Source organism: Trachurus trachurus (genome assembly GCF_905171665.1).
Source record: "Trachurus trachurus genome assembly, chromosome: 18".
NCBI classification, from domain to species: domain Eukaryota; kingdom Metazoa; phylum Chordata; class Actinopteri; order Carangiformes; family Carangidae; genus Trachurus; species Trachurus trachurus.
The window spans coordinates 27,010,826-27,032,057 of record NC_139909.1 but is presented as its reverse complement, the minus strand read 5'-3'; the positions used below and the strand labels follow the sequence as shown (position 1 = coordinate 27,032,057).

At 40.9% G+C, this 21,232-nt stretch overlaps 1 protein-coding gene across 1 annotated transcript in view; it reads right to left on the bottom strand.

The window, feature by feature from the left end:
- LOC311001575 (solute carrier family 24 member 2) overlaps positions 1-20,506 on the bottom strand; it is a gene marked incomplete at both ends in the record, with an annotated part of 38,572 nt that extends 18,066 nt beyond the window's left edge. The window contains 3 exons of the mRNA XM_083992659.1: positions 2,225-2,333; positions 3,413-3,460; positions 19,604-20,506. Of these exons, the coding sequence (XP_083848785.1) occupies positions 2,225-2,333; positions 3,413-3,460; positions 19,604-20,506 (1,060 nt within the window). The remainder of the gene's footprint in view (positions 1-2,224; positions 2,334-3,412; positions 3,461-19,603) is intronic.
- Between the last annotated feature and the right edge of the window lie 726 nt (positions 20,507-21,232).

Sequence of the window (21,232 nt, the reverse complement as noted above, 5' to 3'; positions counted from 1 at the left end):
CACACGCACACGCAAATGCACACACACAAGCAATACACACATAAACACCTATGCACACACGCACAAATGCATACACACCTACGCCTTTAATTATCCCCACTTTAAAGTTGAATAAGTGGACGGTAACCAGCCCCCAGCACTGGCAAAACAGCCTTAGATATTCGCTCAGCTCAGAAGCGCAGAGGACTTTATTTTGAGAAATGTCCATGAAAAATGTATGGGCCGAGTTCTGCCGGCTCCCCACGGTCCTGCAGAGCTACACTTAAAGCCTAAGAGCACGCAAGGACAAGCAGCACAGCCTCTGTCTTTGATGGATGCACCTGTTCATCTCTCTTCACTCTGCGAGCTCACCGACAAAGGGCTGCTTTGCATTAATGTTATCAGTAAATGTGCATAGAACACAGTCACTCATCGCTGAATCAACCTTTATCGAACCCGTAACACAATGCAATCAATAAAATCATTTAACACTTTAACACAGGCACATGATGAGTGCATGGACACATGTTCACTGGAGCAGGGGAACACTCTACAGTGTGCTGAATAGAAATTTCAACATTATATTCAAATCAAACTGAGGTTCAAAGTGTTGCTTTTGTTGTCTGCAGTTATCAATTCAATCCTCATTTCAGTGCACTCATTTCCAGTCAGTAATTTACCAAAAGACTCATTAATCTAATGTGACCTAAAGTGACATCTTTACATTTCTGCTGTATTCACACTGAGGCAAATTGCCTGTTTGACCAGTTTAAAACCACTTACAGGAAACAACTTATTTAGTCATACACAACCTTCGTTGGTTGGAGTCACTATGACCGAAAATCAAGTAAAAAATGGCTGGCTTCAGTGTTTCGCATTGATATTCCAGTCTATTGATTTTTATAATGTCAAAGGAGCAGTAAATCTTTCAGCCTACCATCACCAGTGCATGTTAGATGTCCTCATGAAGACCAACTGACAAAAGGCACTACAAGGAGCAGCCGGGTGGAGTTTGTATAACCCTGTGTTGTACAACAACCAGCCATACTGACTTAAATTCCCCCACTGGGCTATGGTTTACATTTTAATCACTGAGATGGAAAGATGAATACACAGAGATGGGATGCCTTGGCTTCAGTGTACAACAATGACTTGATGCATGTTAATAAGCACTTTAAAGCCCATCTTGGCACAACTTATTAATCTTTTCTCAGCTGACTCATTCTAGGTTTGGCTTTCAAGGAATGTGGAGTCATTTCGGAGAAAGCTGATGCATGCTCTTGTCTGCTAATGCAATCACATCCAAAGGGAAAATATTTTGTCGTCTGGACTTTGTTCTATGTGGTATTGTGTTATCTAGTAACACTAAAGATTTCAATCAAACAACATACACACACATCTCTGTCGAAACTAAAGGAAAAAGGGTTGAAAAGTGACATGAGCCAGTATGATGGCAACATTAATATTCATTCTTAAGGATTAGCATTCGTCACGTCATGAGACATTCCTTCCTAATCTAATTCAAAAACCTTTCATCAAAGCTAAAAAAAAAAGAAGACATTCTAATGACAAATTCTTCAAAACCCCTTAAACCCCTGTCGCCTGTGTTGTCCCCATTAACATGACTTCTTTCCTTTTCCCTCATCTTTTTTTCAGGGTTGGTTCAAAATGGGTTGACACTGCACCTCCCTTGCTGTATTAACATATTCATCCCCTGCGCCGAGCACTGACACTGCCATTTTACGTTTTCTTGAGCTAAGCTAATAGGCCTTCATCTTGGATTAAAGGGAAATGATCTTCCACCTCAGCTGTGCTCTGACACAGCACTGAGCTGGCCTTGTCTTGTATGGACTATTTTTAAAAATGGATCAATTCAGTCTAGGCATACAGCATGGGGGCCGAGAAGTATTTCTACACGTTGATGGTGGAGATTCTGGACTTCATGGAGGACATTTGTCTTGCAAATGCATAAAAGACAATATTTTCATTTGGTTTCTTTCAGTTAAGGTTGCTTCAAGATGAAAATTGTAGTCTTGAATTCCTTATTTGCATTTCCATTACATCTGAAAACAGGATTTGAGTTATTTCAGGAGAGAAAGAGAGAAAAGATGAAAAGACTCTTTGTCATATCAACCTGAAAATAGAGACCTCTGTGGACAGTTAGCAAGAACAGTACTGTACATTGTGGGCTCTTAGAGACCTGAAGAGTTGCGTTTTCTCTGTGGAGGTTGTCTAACTTTCTTACCTTCACTTAAAGGGTCTAATGTGTGAATCATCAGCTGGAAGATGCTGTTCCTCATCAAGCTGTTGTGCAGGGAGGCGGAACTGCCCCCCCTCTGCAGCCGGGGCCTTGCCTGTGAGAGGAGAGACGGGCTGTGAGTAAAACATCCTGCTGCATAAACTGGGACTCTGTAGGCACGACATGCTTTCTCCTCGTCAGAGTCCAGTCACTGGTTCTTACTTTTGTCAAAGCAAACGCATCTGTCTATTTAATGTAAGCACTTCTCAAAGCTGATTTATTATCTAAGCTTATTTAAGTAAGCACAGGAAACCATGCGGTGTTGCAAGCTTCTTTCATTTTACATTATAAAGAATGGTCATTTTAGGTACTTGTGCTTGGTTCTTGTGCATTTATAACATTTAAAGCTTAGAGAGAAGGTTTCATGTGACTGCAACAAATTCTCATGCATATAGGATGCTCCACCACCTTCAGTTACGCTACTGGTAGGAATATGATTCTCTAATCCTCTTTTGCATAAAACCCCTAAGCGGAACCTGCAACCCAGTAAAGCTATCATGAAGTACCCCAGCTTCTTAAAAATATAAGCCCCATGTGTTGAGACAGGCATTCACAGTGCAAGTGGCATTTGAGTTCTTTTCCCCAAACCACCAATCGCCAAGGTCGCTTCAGCTGTTCAAGCTGAACTTGAGAACTGTGGGAAATTAGGCACCGTTGCAGGCGGCAGCTGTTTGGAGTGCGTCTGCCTTCGGCTGCCCACAGGTGATGCATAGGCACAGGAAGTGTCAGGTGCTAATTCCCAGGTCCATATGGGTGAGAGCGGGAGGTAAGGAAGACATGTAGACGGGCAGAGCTTGTGTAAGGTCTTCAAGATGTGGCTTCTTGGTGTGACCCTGAAGATTCTCCTTCTGCTGCTGTTTATTTGCTTCCTTTACAATCTGCATGAAAACTTAACAGGCTTTTGTACTTTCCCAATTGTTTTTGCATGCTTTTTATAAAATATAACTGTAGCAAAAACAGGCTTCGGAAAACAGAGTTATTCTCTGCACACAGTGAGGCTAAAGGTTACAGATAAGGTGTACATGTCTCGTACACAATATGGTGGAAGAGACACAAATTACACTGCTACGGCTACACAGAAACAGGGACAAACACTGAAGCAGACAGAAAGAGTGTCAATCAGACAGGACCTACCGACAACTTGCCGTCATCCTCTGGTGCCCCAGGACTTATCTTCTCATCCAATACAGAGAGAAGAAGTAGTAAAAGGGGGAGAGGGAGAGAAAGAGAAAACAGGACATAGATGTGAAGCATGCCGCACACAACCACACAGACAAGATGAAGAGATGATAAAGAGAGACATTACGACAGAGTTACAGTGATGGCGATGACTGACTGTGATGTAAGTGGACAAGACTTGAGAGACATATTCTTCCCCACTGCTGTGCCTGCCTACTGTGTCAGTCACAAGCTGAGCCAGATTAGACTGTGTCTACTTGAATTTCCATGAAATTCGTTCAAAAATGTCATTTCAATTACACTCATTTGACTCAAGGATGTCGACTCGTATCAGAGTTCTTGGCATATCAACTAACTACTACTAACTACACACTGTCAAAGTAGAATATGGTGAAGAGGTGAAGAATAAACATCTTCAGAATGGAAGTTCAATTTTACTCTCGAGCAGGAATAAATGGAAACTAACATTCGATAGTTTTACATTTTATTCTTTTCCACTGATACCAGTATGCTCTGTCTGTACAGTTGATACAAAGCTACAGATAGTAGGCAGTTAGCCTTGTCTAGACTGTTAACTCCAAGACATCAACTAAAGAGTTAGTACCCATACCCATTATTTACAGAGCCAGACCGAGAAGGTTCAAGGTGACTGAAAAATCTAGAATAAGAGGAAAAACCTGACATTTCTGACACAAAGTGAACAACTAGTAAGCCAAGTTAAGCATCAAGACGGTCTGGGGTAAACTGCTAAACAGGGAGCCTGAGGCATGGGAAAATTAAGTATTCTTTAAATGTCACATCATTGTTACTTTTTAATCTGAATGGATTAAACAAACAAAACAAAATGCTAATTTGTAAGATTTAAAGGTGATGGTTCAGATTTTATGCTAAGCTTACTAGCTACTGGCTACTGACTCAGCTTCTTTACTGTCATGACATGAATAAGTATATTTTCTGAGCTGCCCGTGCTTTGTCTTGACCTGAGGGGAAGATATACTCAAAAGCTTTGCCTTGCAGGCCCAGTGCTGTTGGTTTTAATGTGATAATTTTGCCTCAGAGTTGGTATGTGCTCCAGTCTTTTAAAAATCACTCAATTCTCTGCCATCGTTCTCAGCGGGACTTTTTTTGCCATGTGCAGTACTGTAACACAGTCTATTTTTGAAACAAAAGCCTTTCACACCAACTGCCTGACTGAACTGCGCTCAATTCATCTCCAAAACATGTGTGCATGTGTGTGAAATAACAGTCGCTTAAGGCCTATGTTTTCAACTGCAAGATAACAAACACAATGTTTTTGTTCAGATCTTAGCATATCAAGGCTTTGTTTCACAGCCTGAGTCTTCACTGGTTTCAGACTGAAACATGCGTAACGTGGAGACACTGACGTTCGTGTAGTGCACAATACCAAATGAAATGCAGAAAATGATCCAGTTTGATCTTGTGAATGTTTAAGAATGCAGAGCAAATGTACACATTTTAAGACCCACCCTTCAAGCTTGTCATGTTAGTGATCCATCCGCATACTAAATGACGCTGCATTGTATTGAATGTCAAATCTCTTGGTAACTGTGCAGGAAAGAGGAGAGTGGTGCTAAGTCCAGTTCGTGAGATGAAACAATCTATTTATGGCCTTTCCAACAGATTTGTTTATTTTTTTTAAAAAGTTATTACTTATCAAATCATATTAAATTCATCTTACCTAGGAGCTGATTTCATTTTGAGAAAAAAAATTACCCCTGCAGTCATTGGGAATACCAGCACTATGTGCCACTCTTCAGTTTAACAGCTCATAATTTACCATATATTGGTTCATGCATCTGCACAGCTACACAATTACAGAAATGTCGGGGCTGAAATCATACATTTGCCAAATACTGAACAGAAGTTGAGCTAATCCTGAGATTTTCGACACAGCTGTTCAACTATAACCTCCCCCTCCCCCCATTTCATATCTTCAGGGTAATTCCCTGCACACTTGAGGTATAATTACTCTATTTCATTCCGTATCACCGTCCTCAAAGGCAAATCATTAGGGTTACAGGAGAACAGGTGAATATGCCAGATAGAGATTATGCCATGGGTCGATCATTAAGCCAGCGTTAAATATTATGACTAATAATCACATAGGGAGATTAGTATGTTCTCTGGAGTTTGTGTGTTCTCTAATACCAGCAGCTCTGCCTTTCAGTTCTTACATAATGTCACATTAGGATCATTCTTGGAAGCGGATCAGCTGAGGGAGATAAATGTTCCTCTGCAGCCGCATGCATGTAACGACGTGTTACAGAGAATTATTGACGACGAGTGTGACATCATGCAGAAATACTTCCGCTTTCACCACTCAAATTGCCCACAGCTTAGAAGGGACAGTGGGGGTGGGGGAAGTTTTGGAGGAATCTCAGCACACGAGTGAAGCGCTGAAAGTAGTGCTGGAAGTCCTGACTTTCGAACATCAGCAGCGGATTATAAATCTTCTCATGTGCAATCTGAGAACACAAAAAGGAGTCCAGGATTTCAGAGGAATTTGATTTGCATTTCCCTTTGTGCTTCAACATCCTAGCCACACTGTTAAGGAGAATAATAGAGAAAGAGCTAAAGGCGCTCTTTCCAAAGGTAACAAAACGATCCAAAACCTCCTGCAAAAACGCTAAATTATCATTTCTACATTTTGGGATCTGTGCTGATTGAACAAATTTATACAAAGTTGTTAATTGGAGGCGGTAGGTTTAGGTCGTTTAGCCAGACCACTATGTCCTCTTTCTTCCAATCGTAATGTTAAGCATTTGCATTATGGTGCAGACTTGGTGATTAAATCAAGTTTAAATCAAGCCCTTGCTCCAAGTGTACTTCATTGTAGTGTAGGTTGTAAATATTTATATTAAATTAATTACATTTTTCAAAATCTGAAATGTGTGGGGCGCCGTTTAGCTCAGTGGGTAGAGCAGGTGCCCCGTGTGCAGAGACTACAGTCTTTTCTGCAGCCAGCCCCGGTTTGAATCCCGCACCTTTGCTGCGTGTCATTCCCCCTCTCTCTGCCTCCCCATTTCCTGTCTCTCTCAACTAACCTGTCAATTAAAGGCAAAAATCCTCCAAAATATACTTAAATTAAATTTAAATTTAAGAAATAAATGAAAAATCTGAAATATGCAAGTAAAACAATGAAATTAAATACCAATTTCTGCATTACTGATGACAAAGAGGCTCAAATAGAGCCTTATATGAATTCTAATGGTTGTCACAGGATTGTGTGGAAAAGAACAAAGTACACAAGCCAAGGATTAAATCAGGCAGACAAGCTCATTGGGAGAAAAGCTCATTTACATTAGATCTGACAATTGGTGCATAATAAATTCTCACATATCGAAACTGTAGTAAATGTTATACTATAAATAAAGCATTAGTCAGCCTGTGTATGTAAAGATCTGTGAAAACCAGACTGCCTGGCTTGTTAAGCACTTGAAAAGTGAAATCTTGCACAGCTCCAGGCATTTGCCTACACGTGCTTACAGTCGGCAGCCTGTCTGTCAGAGCATGACAGAATACCCTTTGAGATTTGTCCATCTAGATTCATCGTGTTGGAGCTAAACTGTTGAGCAGCAAGACTGAGCGTGCATGCTCCCTCTCTCCCTCTCTCTCTCTAATGATGATCTTCAAGGAAAGGAGGGAAAAGATGCACAACAAGTCAAGAAGCCATCCACTTGCTAATTAGAAACCCCTTCATTTTTCTAACAAGCAGAACTAATTACAGGAGCTGCCACGACACTGATTTCCCACAAGGCAGTGCTCATCAGGACTAAGCCAAAATTGCTTCCTCTTACTCCCCCCTCCAATGAACCAATCAGACTTGTGCTTTTGGGAGACAAATAGGGGAACAAAAACTGCTGTGTCATTTTTGGAAGTGAATGTAATCATCCAAAGCTGGGTTTGAAAAGGCTCTCTGTACTTATTGTCATTTCACTGTCAGTACTATATGTATAGTATTTCACTGCATAAGTATTCTTGTGTAAGTGAATCTTGAGTTAATAATATTTATCATAGGCTGGTACTGTAGGGATACTGTATAATGCCTTATAATGATATTCACTTATTCACCAAATTAAATTTAGACTACATGTGCAAAGTCATGTTTTAGCTAAATTAATAAGGAGTGCAATAATGACCCCCGACACACCTGATCCAATCTATAACCAGTCATTACTGACAGATCAGAATGGCTTTGATCAGCACTGTGCAGTAACACAGATGAGTCAGGCTGAGTTTTTGTTTTTGAAATTGTCGCACACTATAAGAAAAGTTTCATAGTCTGCAGTGTGTCCGCTGAGCTTCTGCTGCAGCATGCTTTGACCCAGATTTTCTTTTTTAGCTTGTCTGCATATCCTGAGAGTTTTTCATAGAGTTTATTGTCTATGCCTGGTTTAGATGTAAGACCACGGGTCCTGTTGTATTGTCAGTTGGAACGGGACCAAGCTAATCGTTGACAGAGGTCCAAATCTGGTTGCCCTGGGGCAATTGGGCAGCCCTGCTTTTTTCCAGCTATTGGTCATAGGGATGACATGTCTGTGCTGAAACACCCACAGTACTTTCCAGCTTTCCCAGTATTGCTGTAACGGCTTTGTTTACTCTGCCAGCCACTGATGATGTTTTCCTACACACACCTACAAACTATGAGTTTGATTTTACTCTGTCAGTATTACTAGCTAGGATGACTTCTAATTATTAATGCACAATGCACAAGGAACAGTAAAAACAATCATTTTGTAACATGTTGTGAAACTGGAGCTCTATATAGGTAAACTAGGAAATACTAGAGCCCCAGCTGGGACAACCAAATCAGAGCAACCAGAGGCTCTGTTGCACCATTTATATTTCAGCTTCACTCACTAAAAAACTGAGCGTAAGATACAGTAGTTCTGCCTCTCGTTTCTGAGATTGTTGTCAATACTAGTAAGCATCAATAGTTATCTTTTTACTATGAGTTATCTGAGGCAACAGTAATGTACAATTGAAACCAAATAAAAATACAATTATGATAATGTAAGAAAATAGTTAAAATGAAGGACTAACCAAAGTGGTCTATCCATTGCTGGCCAGTCATTCAGAGGAATAAACTATACACACATTTCTGCAACATGGACAACAATTGTTGGTGGGATCAATTCATTGCCAGTTTTGGTCGATAACAATAACAAGATAGATATAGAATTGCACTGATTGATTGGCTGGTGATCGGAACCAGTGGCCATGAAGGGAGACCGGCTGATCAGTGTGATTCCACATTTACACTCATGCGCTACACAACAATTTGTATTGTGCACACAGTTACACCCACTCAATATGTCATTGGTGTGGAAGTTCTTCTCCATGAGGGAAAAGACAAAAGGCATGAAATGTGTAATACCTGTAAGACAAAAGCAAGCCATGGAGGAACAACCACAAAAACAAGATTTTACAATTGCATGATGGGACTACAACTTGTGCCACACAGCTTTCCTCCTCTATGCGTGACGGCTACCTGCTGAACTGCTCCTGAGCCCACACTGTCAGCATTTCTGCTGTGCCTTGGATAATAACCATCAATAACAACAACAACCATTCATCATTTCTGAGTGGTCTGACAAGTGACGAGTTTTGCAATTGTTCACCAGAATGCACTGATATGATTTTTTGTTTATGTAATAGTTAACAGTCAGCGTTTCATCATGAGCATACAATTGAATTCATTCAATAAACATTATGCGATGTTTGTGTAGCTGTCAATTATTGTTTTCAGAGAAAATATTGTAATCAGAAGGCAGAAAAAATATCTGAAATTAAAATCGGCCAAGAAAATTGCAATTTCTGCCTCCCTGCAGTTTAGTTTAGGTTTTGTAGTTAATCCCACTTAAACATTAATGAGCACAAATCTCCAGCAGATGTTGTTTTGAGGTCCATTTTCCCATCAAGGAAGCGACTATGACTTTATGGGACATAATCCTGACCAACGACAAACTGCACTGTTGCTTGGTTGCACTGTCAGCAGTCACCTCCTCTCTGAGGCAAAGAGCACACACACAAGAGTCTTATCTTAGAGGAGCTGGAGGTGGAAGTATGCAGAGGAGGCTTCCTCCTACCTGCTCATCAGGCTGGTTGGTTGGTTACACTTAGTACAGACCGAGTAATATACTCATAGAGCCTTTTCAGGTGACCTTGGTGGGCTTGAGAGGGGGGGTGGGGGGGTTGAGGAGCAGCCTCATGCATCATTCGTCTACCAGTGATGGACATAAGTACTAACCCTTTTAGATGAGAACAGGGGACGAGAGGCTTTCAGCAGATTCACTGAGCCCCAGAGCGTTTTCTAATTACCTCATTAGAGACTGTCTGATTGCAATCACTTCCATTTTAAGAGTTTACTCTCTTAAATTTGCTTTGAAATTCTCTGCAGTTATCAATGTGCTGTCAGGTCTGTCTGCAGCTGTGAGATCTATACACCATCTGATGCACACACATCATCGCTCTGGATTTCACAAATTACGGGCATTACATGAACCACAACTCTCGGAGCTGATGTAATGTTCAGCTGCTGCAGCTTAGTAAAGCTGATGTTCAGGGTCAAAAATCCCCCCAAGGAAGGAGTTAAGTATGTAAGGCCCGCCAGGCCTCAGTCACATCCAACCATATGCACCGTTTCCATCTCGCTTGGCTGTTTGTCATTTCATACACCCATGAGATAGGGATCTTGGTGCCCTTCACATGATGCTTTTACAGTGCAGTTACATTAGCTAATTCGACCCCGCTTTCAAAAATAGCCTGTGATCGATAAGGCTTTCAGTTTCTTGCAAGCCTCAACATTTCACCTTCAGGCTCTCCCTCAGAACAATAAATACACCCGATTCAGGTTTTCTCTAATTTCTTTGCTTTAGGGTCAGTGTGGACAAATCTGGATAGACATACACCAGAGCCTCTGATCTAAATACTTCAGGAGAATATGTGAAAATAACATCGGTAATGTCATTCATTCAGATTATAGTGAATTTAAAAGATGATTCTACACCCTCACATTAGATCTGATGATCTAAAACTAAGGTCAAAACTATGAACAAAAAAAAGAAGAGATGGCCTCCAGTGAAGACAGTGGATAAAGCTCCAGTAAGAGCAGATCAAGCTGTTGAGGTCACATAAAAAAAATGGTTTCATGACGGTATCATCACTGTAGGCTCAGTGTCTTTGTCGGTGTTTGATGAGGGCGCCCTCTTCCAACAGCAGTTTCCATTTCAGGAAGCAACCCACTACTTAGTGTTTTGTCCCAAGTCTCTTTTTTCATGCGTGCTCCGGTTTCAGAGGTAGAATGCCAATCATGGCGGATGCACATCACCAAAGGATGAACACACACACATTTAAAAAAATAGAGGATATGAAAAAAGGATGCAAGAGGGCGATCTACTTACAGCAGATCACAGTAGTAAGTAGATGCTGTAAGTAGATAAGTAGATGCTGCAGAGCAGTGAGACTGAGAGGTGCTGTCCATGGTGCTGCACCATGGACAAAGACTGGGTTCAGTGCGACTGGAGCTGAACAGAAAATAAGCTCTGACAGCAGCTCAACTAATTCTGAAAACTAGTGTTCTAGTTGCTTATAGTCAACAGAAACCACAGATTTATTTCTTACAAACATTAAATACTGTAGGTGAGTTTGGGTTTGACGGGAATGGGAAAGTTGGTAAGGTTTTGTTTGACAAACATTTTGATAATTTAATCATTTTGGTTTATTGATATCTAAAACGTTAATCACAGCTTTCCAAAGCCCAGGTTTACCCGTACAGTTAAAGTAGGGGAAATTCCATTTGCTTTCGTAGTCATCTGAGAAAAATGAAAAAAAAAAAAAAGTCATATGAAGTTCTGACCAGTGAATTTTGGGGAACAAAAACTATGAAAATAATTGCAGATTCTGTCTGTCTAATTGATCAATTACTTGTTTCAACTCTAGGCTCAGTATGGGCAGGTCAGGATCAAAAATCTATTCCTGGCAACTGGCAGCAGCATCACAAAATTCAATTCACTCAAGTACACTGAGCCTCAATAAAAGAAGTCTCTCCAATAAGATCTGAATTAATGGAGACATCATAAAATTAGATTGAAACAAAGTGAAGGACATTTTCAGAAGAACTTGGAGGTCATTGGTATTAGTCTCATGTACATGTTTAGGTTGTAAACTCACAATGGATGTGCTTGAACGTATAATGTTTTTTTTTTGGCACATAAATAAAAAGCATTGTTCTACTTTTTATTTAGCAGACTACGTTGTGCTTTTGATAATTACATAGCAGCTGTATTAAGTGACAGGGTGACCTTCAAACCCTTTAACACTGGGGATGCAGTGAGGAGCCAGACTGCCCACTCCGATAAGAATGGAGGGGGAAGGCAAAGAGCACAATAACCATTTGAGGACAATATAAAATGCAGCCATCAGCACCTGTGATGCAAATGAGAACTTCATTTGTACAACTGTTACCATTGAATATAATTAAATCGCATTTGGACAAAAGCAGGATGCAACGACACTGCCAAGAGAGCTCACGGAATAATTGTAGACAATAGAAAAGAGACAGACAGAGAAAAGCAGCAGCTCTGGCTCAATCCACCCTCCGCTCTGGATTTCTAAAACTCGACATTGTGTTTTGATTGGTCCATTACTTTATTCTGAACAATACCTTTATCTCTATTGACTGGTCTAACAGCCGAACAACAAGGGAAAACCTCTAAAACAGGAAAACTAATTACTGGCTCTACAGCGGCGCCCCCCCTCCCTCCCCCCTCTTTAGACAAGAAGCCACAGCTGGAACGGATGATAAAACTTGGACTCCTCATCGTCATGGTGAGATCAAAGTCGCAGCCTTTCTATTTTTAAATTATTGGATTCTGGCTCTGTTGTCACTGGCTGAGCTCAAACACCAAGTGATTGTTTCCCTCTCTCTGTGTGAGCAGGTGTATACTGTACATGTTTGTAACAGCATGTACAGAAAAACTACACCAGGACATCTAGATAACTCTCTTCAACATCACAATCAATCTTTGCTTAATAATTCAGACATCAATCTATCACAAACCTATATTTCCTCTATTTTTTGTCATGTCAAACTATAACTGTAATTCCCTCCTCTGTGACCTTGCCTGCATAAAAATGAATTATTCTACTCATTTCACATTCAGTATGAACCAAGGCCACTTCTACAACTTTCCTTTAAAAAAAAATACACACATGAATACCTCGCTGCTTTCATACAAACACACAGCCAGGGACCAGGGACAAGGTCAAACAGTCTTTACACATAAAGAAGAGATTCAGGTCCATTCATAAGTGTCCAAAACCTCTGCAGGCCTACACTGAAAAGTCAGGTTAATACTCCTGGATACTGCACAAACCATTACTTTTCAGTGATTAAAAATGGGTATTTCAAGAGGATTTCCTAGAAATTAGCTACACAACTGTTTTTATTATCCATTCAAGCTCAAATAAGAAATCTGCAACAGATGCCGTTTATGATTTGGTGGGAGTTTAGCAGTGCACATCTGGATTGTACTGCAAATTAGCTCGACATCCTTCATAATGGAAGATAATCCCATGAGCACGTCACACACACAACCAAAATAAACAGCGAGTGACAGAGTTCATGCCGTGCAGGCTGATATGTGTATGAGGTGGGCGTTTGATTGGGCTGGATAAAAATGAAAACGGCACATCCAGCAACAACTGGTTCTTATGTGTGAACAGAAGGTGCACAGCATCAGAACTGGAGCTCAAATGTCCAAATCCACAGGGAGGAAACACAAACAGTGCAGCTCCCTGCACAGAACCTGCTTTGTAACCGATCTTTGAAGCGCATCCTGATGGAAGATCTCGCCTTCGTGACGCTATTTATAGCTTGGTAATGCATCAGAGGTCGCACCTTCCATCTCAGCAGAACCAACATCTGCCTCGATACACCCTGGCTTATCCAGCATTGACGAGAGCAGGCAGATCGCGCTTCGAGGAAGAATCTTAGCCCAGGATCAGTTTGAAGACTCATTTCAACAAAAATCTGAGACTTTTTCTTTGTTTGATTTACTTTCTTTACTATCTTACAATTAATTATCAGCCATTTAATCTGCTAAATCTGATACTGACATAACACTCCTGGTGACATTTTAATGTAATGAGATGGCTTAAATGATGCACTGTATACTACCGGTGTACTGGTCGTTCAGTGTGTTTTCAGATCTTACAGCTCTTTCTTTAGTCTGACAGAATGACAAACACTGACTTTTGGCATGTCACAACAATCATAACAAGTAGAAGTGGGGCTTGTCACTCCTCTGTCTTTCATAAAGCCACGGTTCACAAAGTGCTGGCTAATCTGATCTGAGCCCGTATTTTCAAAAGCAGCCAGTCAGTCCATCAGCCAAACAATGAGAGAGGCCACAAGATAACGAGATAAGCCTGGGCCAGGCTGGCGAGGTGGTCCTGAGGTGGGGGTGTGCAGATGACGGAAGACCCTTCTTCTAATGCGACAGCCAGAGCATGTCTGCACTGCACTGCAAGTAAATCCAAATGTAACATCAGGACTAAACTGGCCTGTTTAAAAGATACGTAAGCTTTTAAAAATGTGTAACAATAGCATGAAAAAGTCAAGCAGGTATGGATTGGAATGGAAACATAACACTTTTTTTTTTTTTTACTGTGGAGTGTGGTTGAGATCCCAGATTGGCTTAGTGTAATGGGCAATTTTTGTAAAGGGAAAGAAAAAGAAAGGGGTTGGACAAATGACGGCTTCAGTGACACCGTCAGTATGTAAAGCCAACTCCAGTACACACACATCCATTGCTTATCAAGTGAAAATGGTTGAAGCAGAGAAAGTGCTACCAATGTCCATACTCCTCCATCTTGTGCTGCCATGACGATTCCAGCTTGTGAGGTAGAAGTAAGAGCCTCTAGCTCTATGTGACCTTGAACTGTGCCTCTACAGTACAGTACAGTAAGGATTTACTGAGTGTGTGTGTGTGGGTGTGCATTCAAACGGGGCAGAAAAACTCACGGGGCATTTAGTGCCCTCTTTCAGCGCCTCTGCACATACTGAGTGACCCAGTGTTCAGTAATCAGACCTTTGCTCATGAGTGCGAGTCAGCTCGTCCCGTTAAGTCACTAACTACACCACCAGACTGAGAAGCTTAACTCGAACAGAACGTGCAACAATTCAAGGCTGCGATACAGTGGAGTGATGTCATCTTTGACCCGTGAACTGCTGCAGCTCAAAGGGCCAAGATGTGACACTACAGTCACCCTTTATTAAAGAGTCATGTGAAAATAACAGCAGCAAGAATTTACAACAAAGACTAGTATCCAGCCCACGGCATTAAAAAACGCCAAGGAAAAAAATTTAATTAAAGCTACAATACAAGGTGGTATTTGTGGCAGGGAAACAGTAATAGATTATATTACACTGCAATGCGTTAATGTTATTTTTTATCCTGACAGGACACTGGCTTTCTTTAGCCCTAATATCTAAAGTCAGTGTAGAATCAGTGCTTAAAATAACAAGGGTTCATTTTTCAGCGTCATTTCTGGCTAGTAAGTGGATCAACTCTCAGAATTGATTAAAACAACCACAATGTGCCCATCCCAAAAAGACATATTATCATTTTAAACAGAAGGTGGCTGCAGGGTTGTGTCTCATAAGGGATGGGATGGCAGAGGTGCCAAGCTAGCTCACTGGGCTAAGGCGGAGTGCACTTAAGATTAAGGAGCAGCTAAGCACTCATTAGGTAAACAAAGGTATTAAGCACCAATCAGACCAGAATTAATAGATTAATACTTCCTTGCAACATCTGTTTTCATTAAAGATGAACAAATAAAACCACATCATGCACTAGGATCCACTGAACTGACTGTTCTGAAGCAGGCTTTCATGATTCTACTATGTGATTCTGAGCTATTAGGTCAGATGTTATGATTTTAAACATAACTTTGCATACTGCACACAGTAGACTATGTTTATTAATTTCTAAAAACATTCAAGATAATGAGTTGTCAAAATTAAAGCTGTTTTTATTCATACTTTTATCTTTTCAATCAATCAAATATGTGAATATGTGAAAGCCATTTTTCTCAGTGATGGCAAGGCAAGGCAATTTTATTTGTATAGCCCGTTTTTACAAACAGTTTGTCTCAAAGGGCTTAACCCTACAGAGAATTAACACTGGACTCTTGCTCTCGCTCATTGCTTTGGTTTTAAGAAATGCAACTTTTCTGTTTTAGTTGACTCCATCAGTGCAGCAGGCACATGTTTTGAACAAAGTTAACAACTCGCTGCTGAACTTAGTGGAACATGTCCTTGAGGTTTGGAGGAAAGCAAGCTTGAGCCAGAAGCAGGATGTATAGACTTAAACCCATCAAGCTACACAGCCCCAAATGAAGACTGATGTTGTGTCCAGTCCATGTGTAAATAAGCACCTGTTTCAGCATAATATGTCAGCATTGTGATTGAGGCTTGTTTCTGCTGACCTCTACTGCCCTAGTTTGAGTGTAATTTGTTGGCAGTTGCATTAAGCAGTAAACACATTTTTTCTTAACTGTCAGCATGGATGGTTACATTTTTAGTAGTGCAAGCACAGTTAATTTTTCACCTCAGACTGACTCATTCATCAACTGGTAGCTCAGGTTGTCAACTTGTCATAGTCACTGGTGAGCAGTTACAGTAATAATACATTTCATACAGATCTCATGCATGAAAAAAAAAATCCACAATCTTTCATCCCCCAAAATGTATGTGGTCTTGGACTTCTCGGAAACAAAAGCCTATACCATCCTGTTTTGCCGGAATCCAAAGTAAGTGCATGGCATTATGGAGCACTGATGGGGGGTATTGACTGGATTAAGACATTTGATGAGGCTGAACATTGAACTGCTGATAAAACAGTGGCTTTAAATAGACCTAGCATTTACTGCATAGGACTGGAGGATCGGACAGCTCTCTTCGTGCTGTATTGATAATGTTACACCTCACTCCTAGGATAAAAGAAAAAAAAAATCCCATGACACCTTTGATCCGTCAAATGATCGAAAAACAAGCCCTGCTCTCACCATTTAACGTGCTGCCTGGGAGCCAAGGCATTATTTTCTAGAAAATAAGAGAAACAAAGCCATCTATTTTTATATTACCTGCAGCAGAATAAACAAGTTGTACAAAAGAAACTTTTCATGTCAAAAAAGGAAAAGAGAACACAGGAGCAGCGGCTACGTAATGAGATGAAAGGCAGCAGTCGCAGACGGTACAAAACTGGTTGATGGCTTCTAAATGCAGAACATTACACTGTTGTCAATGTTCCTCTCAGAATATAATTTACGTGGTATTTATGGCATAAACTGTTAATGGCCTGGTGCCAATTACCACGCCAGCCACAGAACAGAGGTGCTGTGTGTCTGTAGGTTGCTGACCGCCTGTACTTCTGTCTACGGCAGCAATGTAACGCAGGACAGGGACCTCCCAATATCATAATGCATGAAGTAATCTCATGGAAGTCCATTTTAATCATGTGCTAAGTTCAAGGGCATAGCGTCAAATGACATCCTACCGTCCTTACAATGCAAAATGTCACACATGCACAGTACAGTCGGGAGGATTAGGGACACCTTGGTGCTCACTCATGACTGTGGAATGATTAACCTACAGAAGAGCTGCTCTCAGTTCATCCAAACATCCAAAGACTGCAGCTGATACGAGACGCTGCTGCCAGGCTTTTGACACCACCGTGCAGTGGTTACCTGTGAGCTGCAGAATTGCTTTCAAGATTTTACAGCTTGTTTCTAAATCCTTGAATAATTTGGCTCCTGCCGAATTCTGTGAGCTTTGAACTCCCTATGAGCCTAATCACTGCTCAAGATCCTCTAGCAGGGCCCTAATGGTCCCAAGATCTCGACTTGTCAGTAAAGGTGACCCCTCGGCTCAGCTGCTACAGGATCTATGACAGGCTAACTCACTGCCCTCTGCTCAATCTCGTCTTAAAACTCATAGTTATACTATAGCTGTTTGATTTGTCACATTTATTCCTTGTTTTTACTTTAACGCACACTGTGGCTATGTTTTGAAAAGTGCTGTATAAACATAAATGAAATTAAATTATTACCGTCATAACAATAGCAGTGAATGGCACTTATATTACCACTTCCACCACTACTACTACTACTACTACTACTACACATGATAATAATCAAACAGCAACAGTAATAAAAAGAGAAACACAAGCGGATCATACATACATGCAGTGTGTTAACTCACACATCCTTGTCCTTGCCCTCCTGTCTCATTTTCCATCGCTCATGTATGACACACACATGCCTATTAAATTGCCAATTAAATCTCAAAATAACACTTTTCTTGAAATACACATGTCCCCAAAGTGTCAGAGCTTGATTAAAAAGGGTGTTTAGATGATTGTATTCTAATAATATTTGTGCCTTTCTACTTCTATTAACCCTGTAGACCCACTACAGTCTAAAAAGAGGTTACGTGACTGTGTCAGGTAAAATAATAGCTTTGGACTAATTTTGTACACTTTGAATTCATGCATTCATGTACATGTGACTTTTATTTTCAAAGCAGGCCACAGAGGGGTGCAGCCATGGGGTTGTGACCATCAATGCAAGAGAGAGGAGAAGCTAAATCTGCTGTAAGCGATGTGGGACATGAAACATGGCAGGTTTGATCAATTCATCCGTCTTGCACTATTTTTCCCCTCATCAAAACTTGTTTTTCACGCACACACATGCGCACACACCTCTCTTGGCCAAAACACCCACAATCCATTGCACCTCAAGGTCACCTGAGTCTTCTCTGGCACTCAGCCTATATGCACCTCAGCTCTAAATCTTCTCTTGCATCTTAGCTTTATATCAAAGTGATGCAGTGCAAAGTGATAACTAGTTTTGTATTTATTTAGGTATCATTTTCAGCATTTTGGTTTACACAACGCATGGCCAACAATACCTTTGTCTTCCTCGAGAGTTTCTCCAAACATTGTGCAACCTGCCATTTAAATATCCTTCATGTACTTAAATAAATCCCAGTTTAATGAAAGCTTTACAATACAACTTTTCTCAAAATTTAATTTCCATCTCATGTCACAAAGAAATCTAAATCCGTCTGGATAATCTCTACACCGGTATCAAATTGCACTGCAGTGTCTTTTGCCCTCAAGTGTCATTGAGGGCGTGATATTACGTGCAGTAATGCAATGATTTCTACAGTTTGAATATTGCCTGTCAAGAGCAAAAAGTAAAATACTACACCAAATGTCTGGACGTGAAGAACCTCCACTGAAGGCAGACATGGGTAAGGACACTGGACAAAGAAGACGATTGCAGCAGTCCTTCAAAGATTTACTATCGGTGGTTCAGCTCAACAAGCTCAATGTGTTTTAGAAGTTTATGCAACAATTTAAAGATAGTATTTATGTGGGAAATCTTTAACTGGGGAAAAAAATAGCTCCTGAGATTTTCCAAGGGATTTGTTTGTCAGCCTGGGACACAATTTGTAGAGCTTAACCCAGAATTACACATTTGACTGTGTTTTATTAATCCCACAGTGGAATACTGTATTCCAGAGCTGTGCTGCGTTTTCCAACCATATTACAGTAAAATGGTCAGTTTAGCTGGTGATGGAGAGTTGAGAATTTCACTTATTTGCCTCATGAAGTAATAAACATATACATAAATCTGATAAGCCATGTGTTTGGCAACAGTTATTGTATATTGAATGATCTAAGTGGTTAGGTCATCTGTGAGCCATTGGTTTCATTTGGAATCGGTTGATAAAAACAAGAAAAAAATGTTTTGAACTGAAAGCATGTCTCCACTAACAAACTGGATTCATTTTCATTTTTGGCTCAACTGGAACGACTATCAATGCAAACCTGTCTTCATTAGAATAGCACATCCGTTACATCATGTGTGTAAAAGTATAAGTGTGTGTGCCCATGCCTGAGGATCAAAAGTCATTTCATCAGCCAAAATAGTGAGACGCATTACTGCACACTTGCTGTCACTTCCACATAGTCTGACATTGTATTGTAAGAGAAGATGGTGGTGGAGGGAAGTGGGAGAAATAAGTTAATAGTACAGTTCAAGAAGCCAACTCACCTTGGGCTGCACCGCCACTTCTACCACTTGATTCTTGCTCATGCAGCCTTTGACGAAGCCCTCAACTGTGCTGTTGAACTTCATGAAGATCACGTAGGCGGCGTAGCCTGAAAGCAGTGTGATACTTTCCCACATGGAGATGACGTTATCCAGGAAGAAGATGATGAGCAAGATCAGATCCAGGATGTAGAAGGAGACGTCGCGGAAGAGTGGCCACCATGTTAAGTTGAGGATCTCCTTGGAGAAGATGGCGCACATCCCGATGACGAAGAGAATGTTGAAGACGGCTGAGCCCACGATGGTCCCGATGCCCACATTGCTGTGTGAGATGAAGACACCAATGATGGAGGTGAAGAGCTCCGGAGCTGAGCCGCCTGCCGCCATGAAGGTGGCACCTGCGACATCATCCGAGATGGTCAGCTTCTCTGTGATGACTGTGAGCGCTGGGACGAAAAATTCGTCACACACTATGGCTAAGGCAATGAACATATAGATCATGCCAAACATGTGGAGGGCCACTGCCCCTTGGCGCCTCTCCTCGCGGGTGAAAATGTCTGGCGGGTAATCCCCCTGGCTCTTGTTGCTATCTGCTGTAGATTTCATGGCTATTGGCATGTCGGCTGAGACATTGGGGTCCCTCTGGTGTTGAGTGAAAAGTAGAGTCCTGTGGGGGGCTGACTGGTGGAGACTCTTCTGTGGGAGCGCTGACTCACTGAGACCATCTGAGTTCCAGGTCAAGGCACTGAAGGAGACAGCACTAACGGCTACCAGGCTGAAGACGAACCCTAAGATTCGCACTGGCCTCAGCCTTTTCCGCAGACACCGGTGGCCCCGCCGGTTGCAGGCAGGACCCAATATGGGTCGTCGCTCTTGTGTATCCATGCAGGGTTGATCTGAACCCATCTCTATGCAGCTTGGGATGTCCTCACTCTCAATGGCTAGGTATGAAGAGGGGAGAGTGGGGAGGTTTTACTGGAGAAAATGCATGGTGCTGTCTTCAGTCTCAAATGAATTGAAAAGATTGTAGGTGCTTTCCAGGGTCTGGTTTGCCAAATGATGTCTTCATATTAGCCTCTGGTGGTAAACGTCAAAAGAACGAAAAAATGAATTATTATTAAGCCAGGACAACTCAAGAATGTAAATTAACAACAAAACACAAAAAAATTTAAAGTGGATACCTAAATGTTTATTTTAATACTATTGATATAAACTAGCCTTTTAACAAAAAATAAATTAATAAATAAATGTAACAAATGTAAGACAAATTAATTGATTCTGTATTCGGTTTTCAATGTCATATGTTGCATAACATTCATGCAGATTTTCAAATGTGAGCCTTTGATTGCACAGTGCATAGCATAAACTGAAATGGAAAACGATTTCCTGATATTTTCTCACATACATACATACATACATGTCAACACATAATTAACAAAATGCTATTAATGATAAAAAATAGGCCTAATAATAATAATATTAATAATAACAAGAAAGACAACATTATTATTGTTATTAATAATAATAACAACAACAATAATAATAACAACGATAAAAATGGCGATAATCAGGAGGTTTGTTTTGCTCAGTTAGTTTACATGTGGAATATCGCGCTGAAACAAATCTCTATAT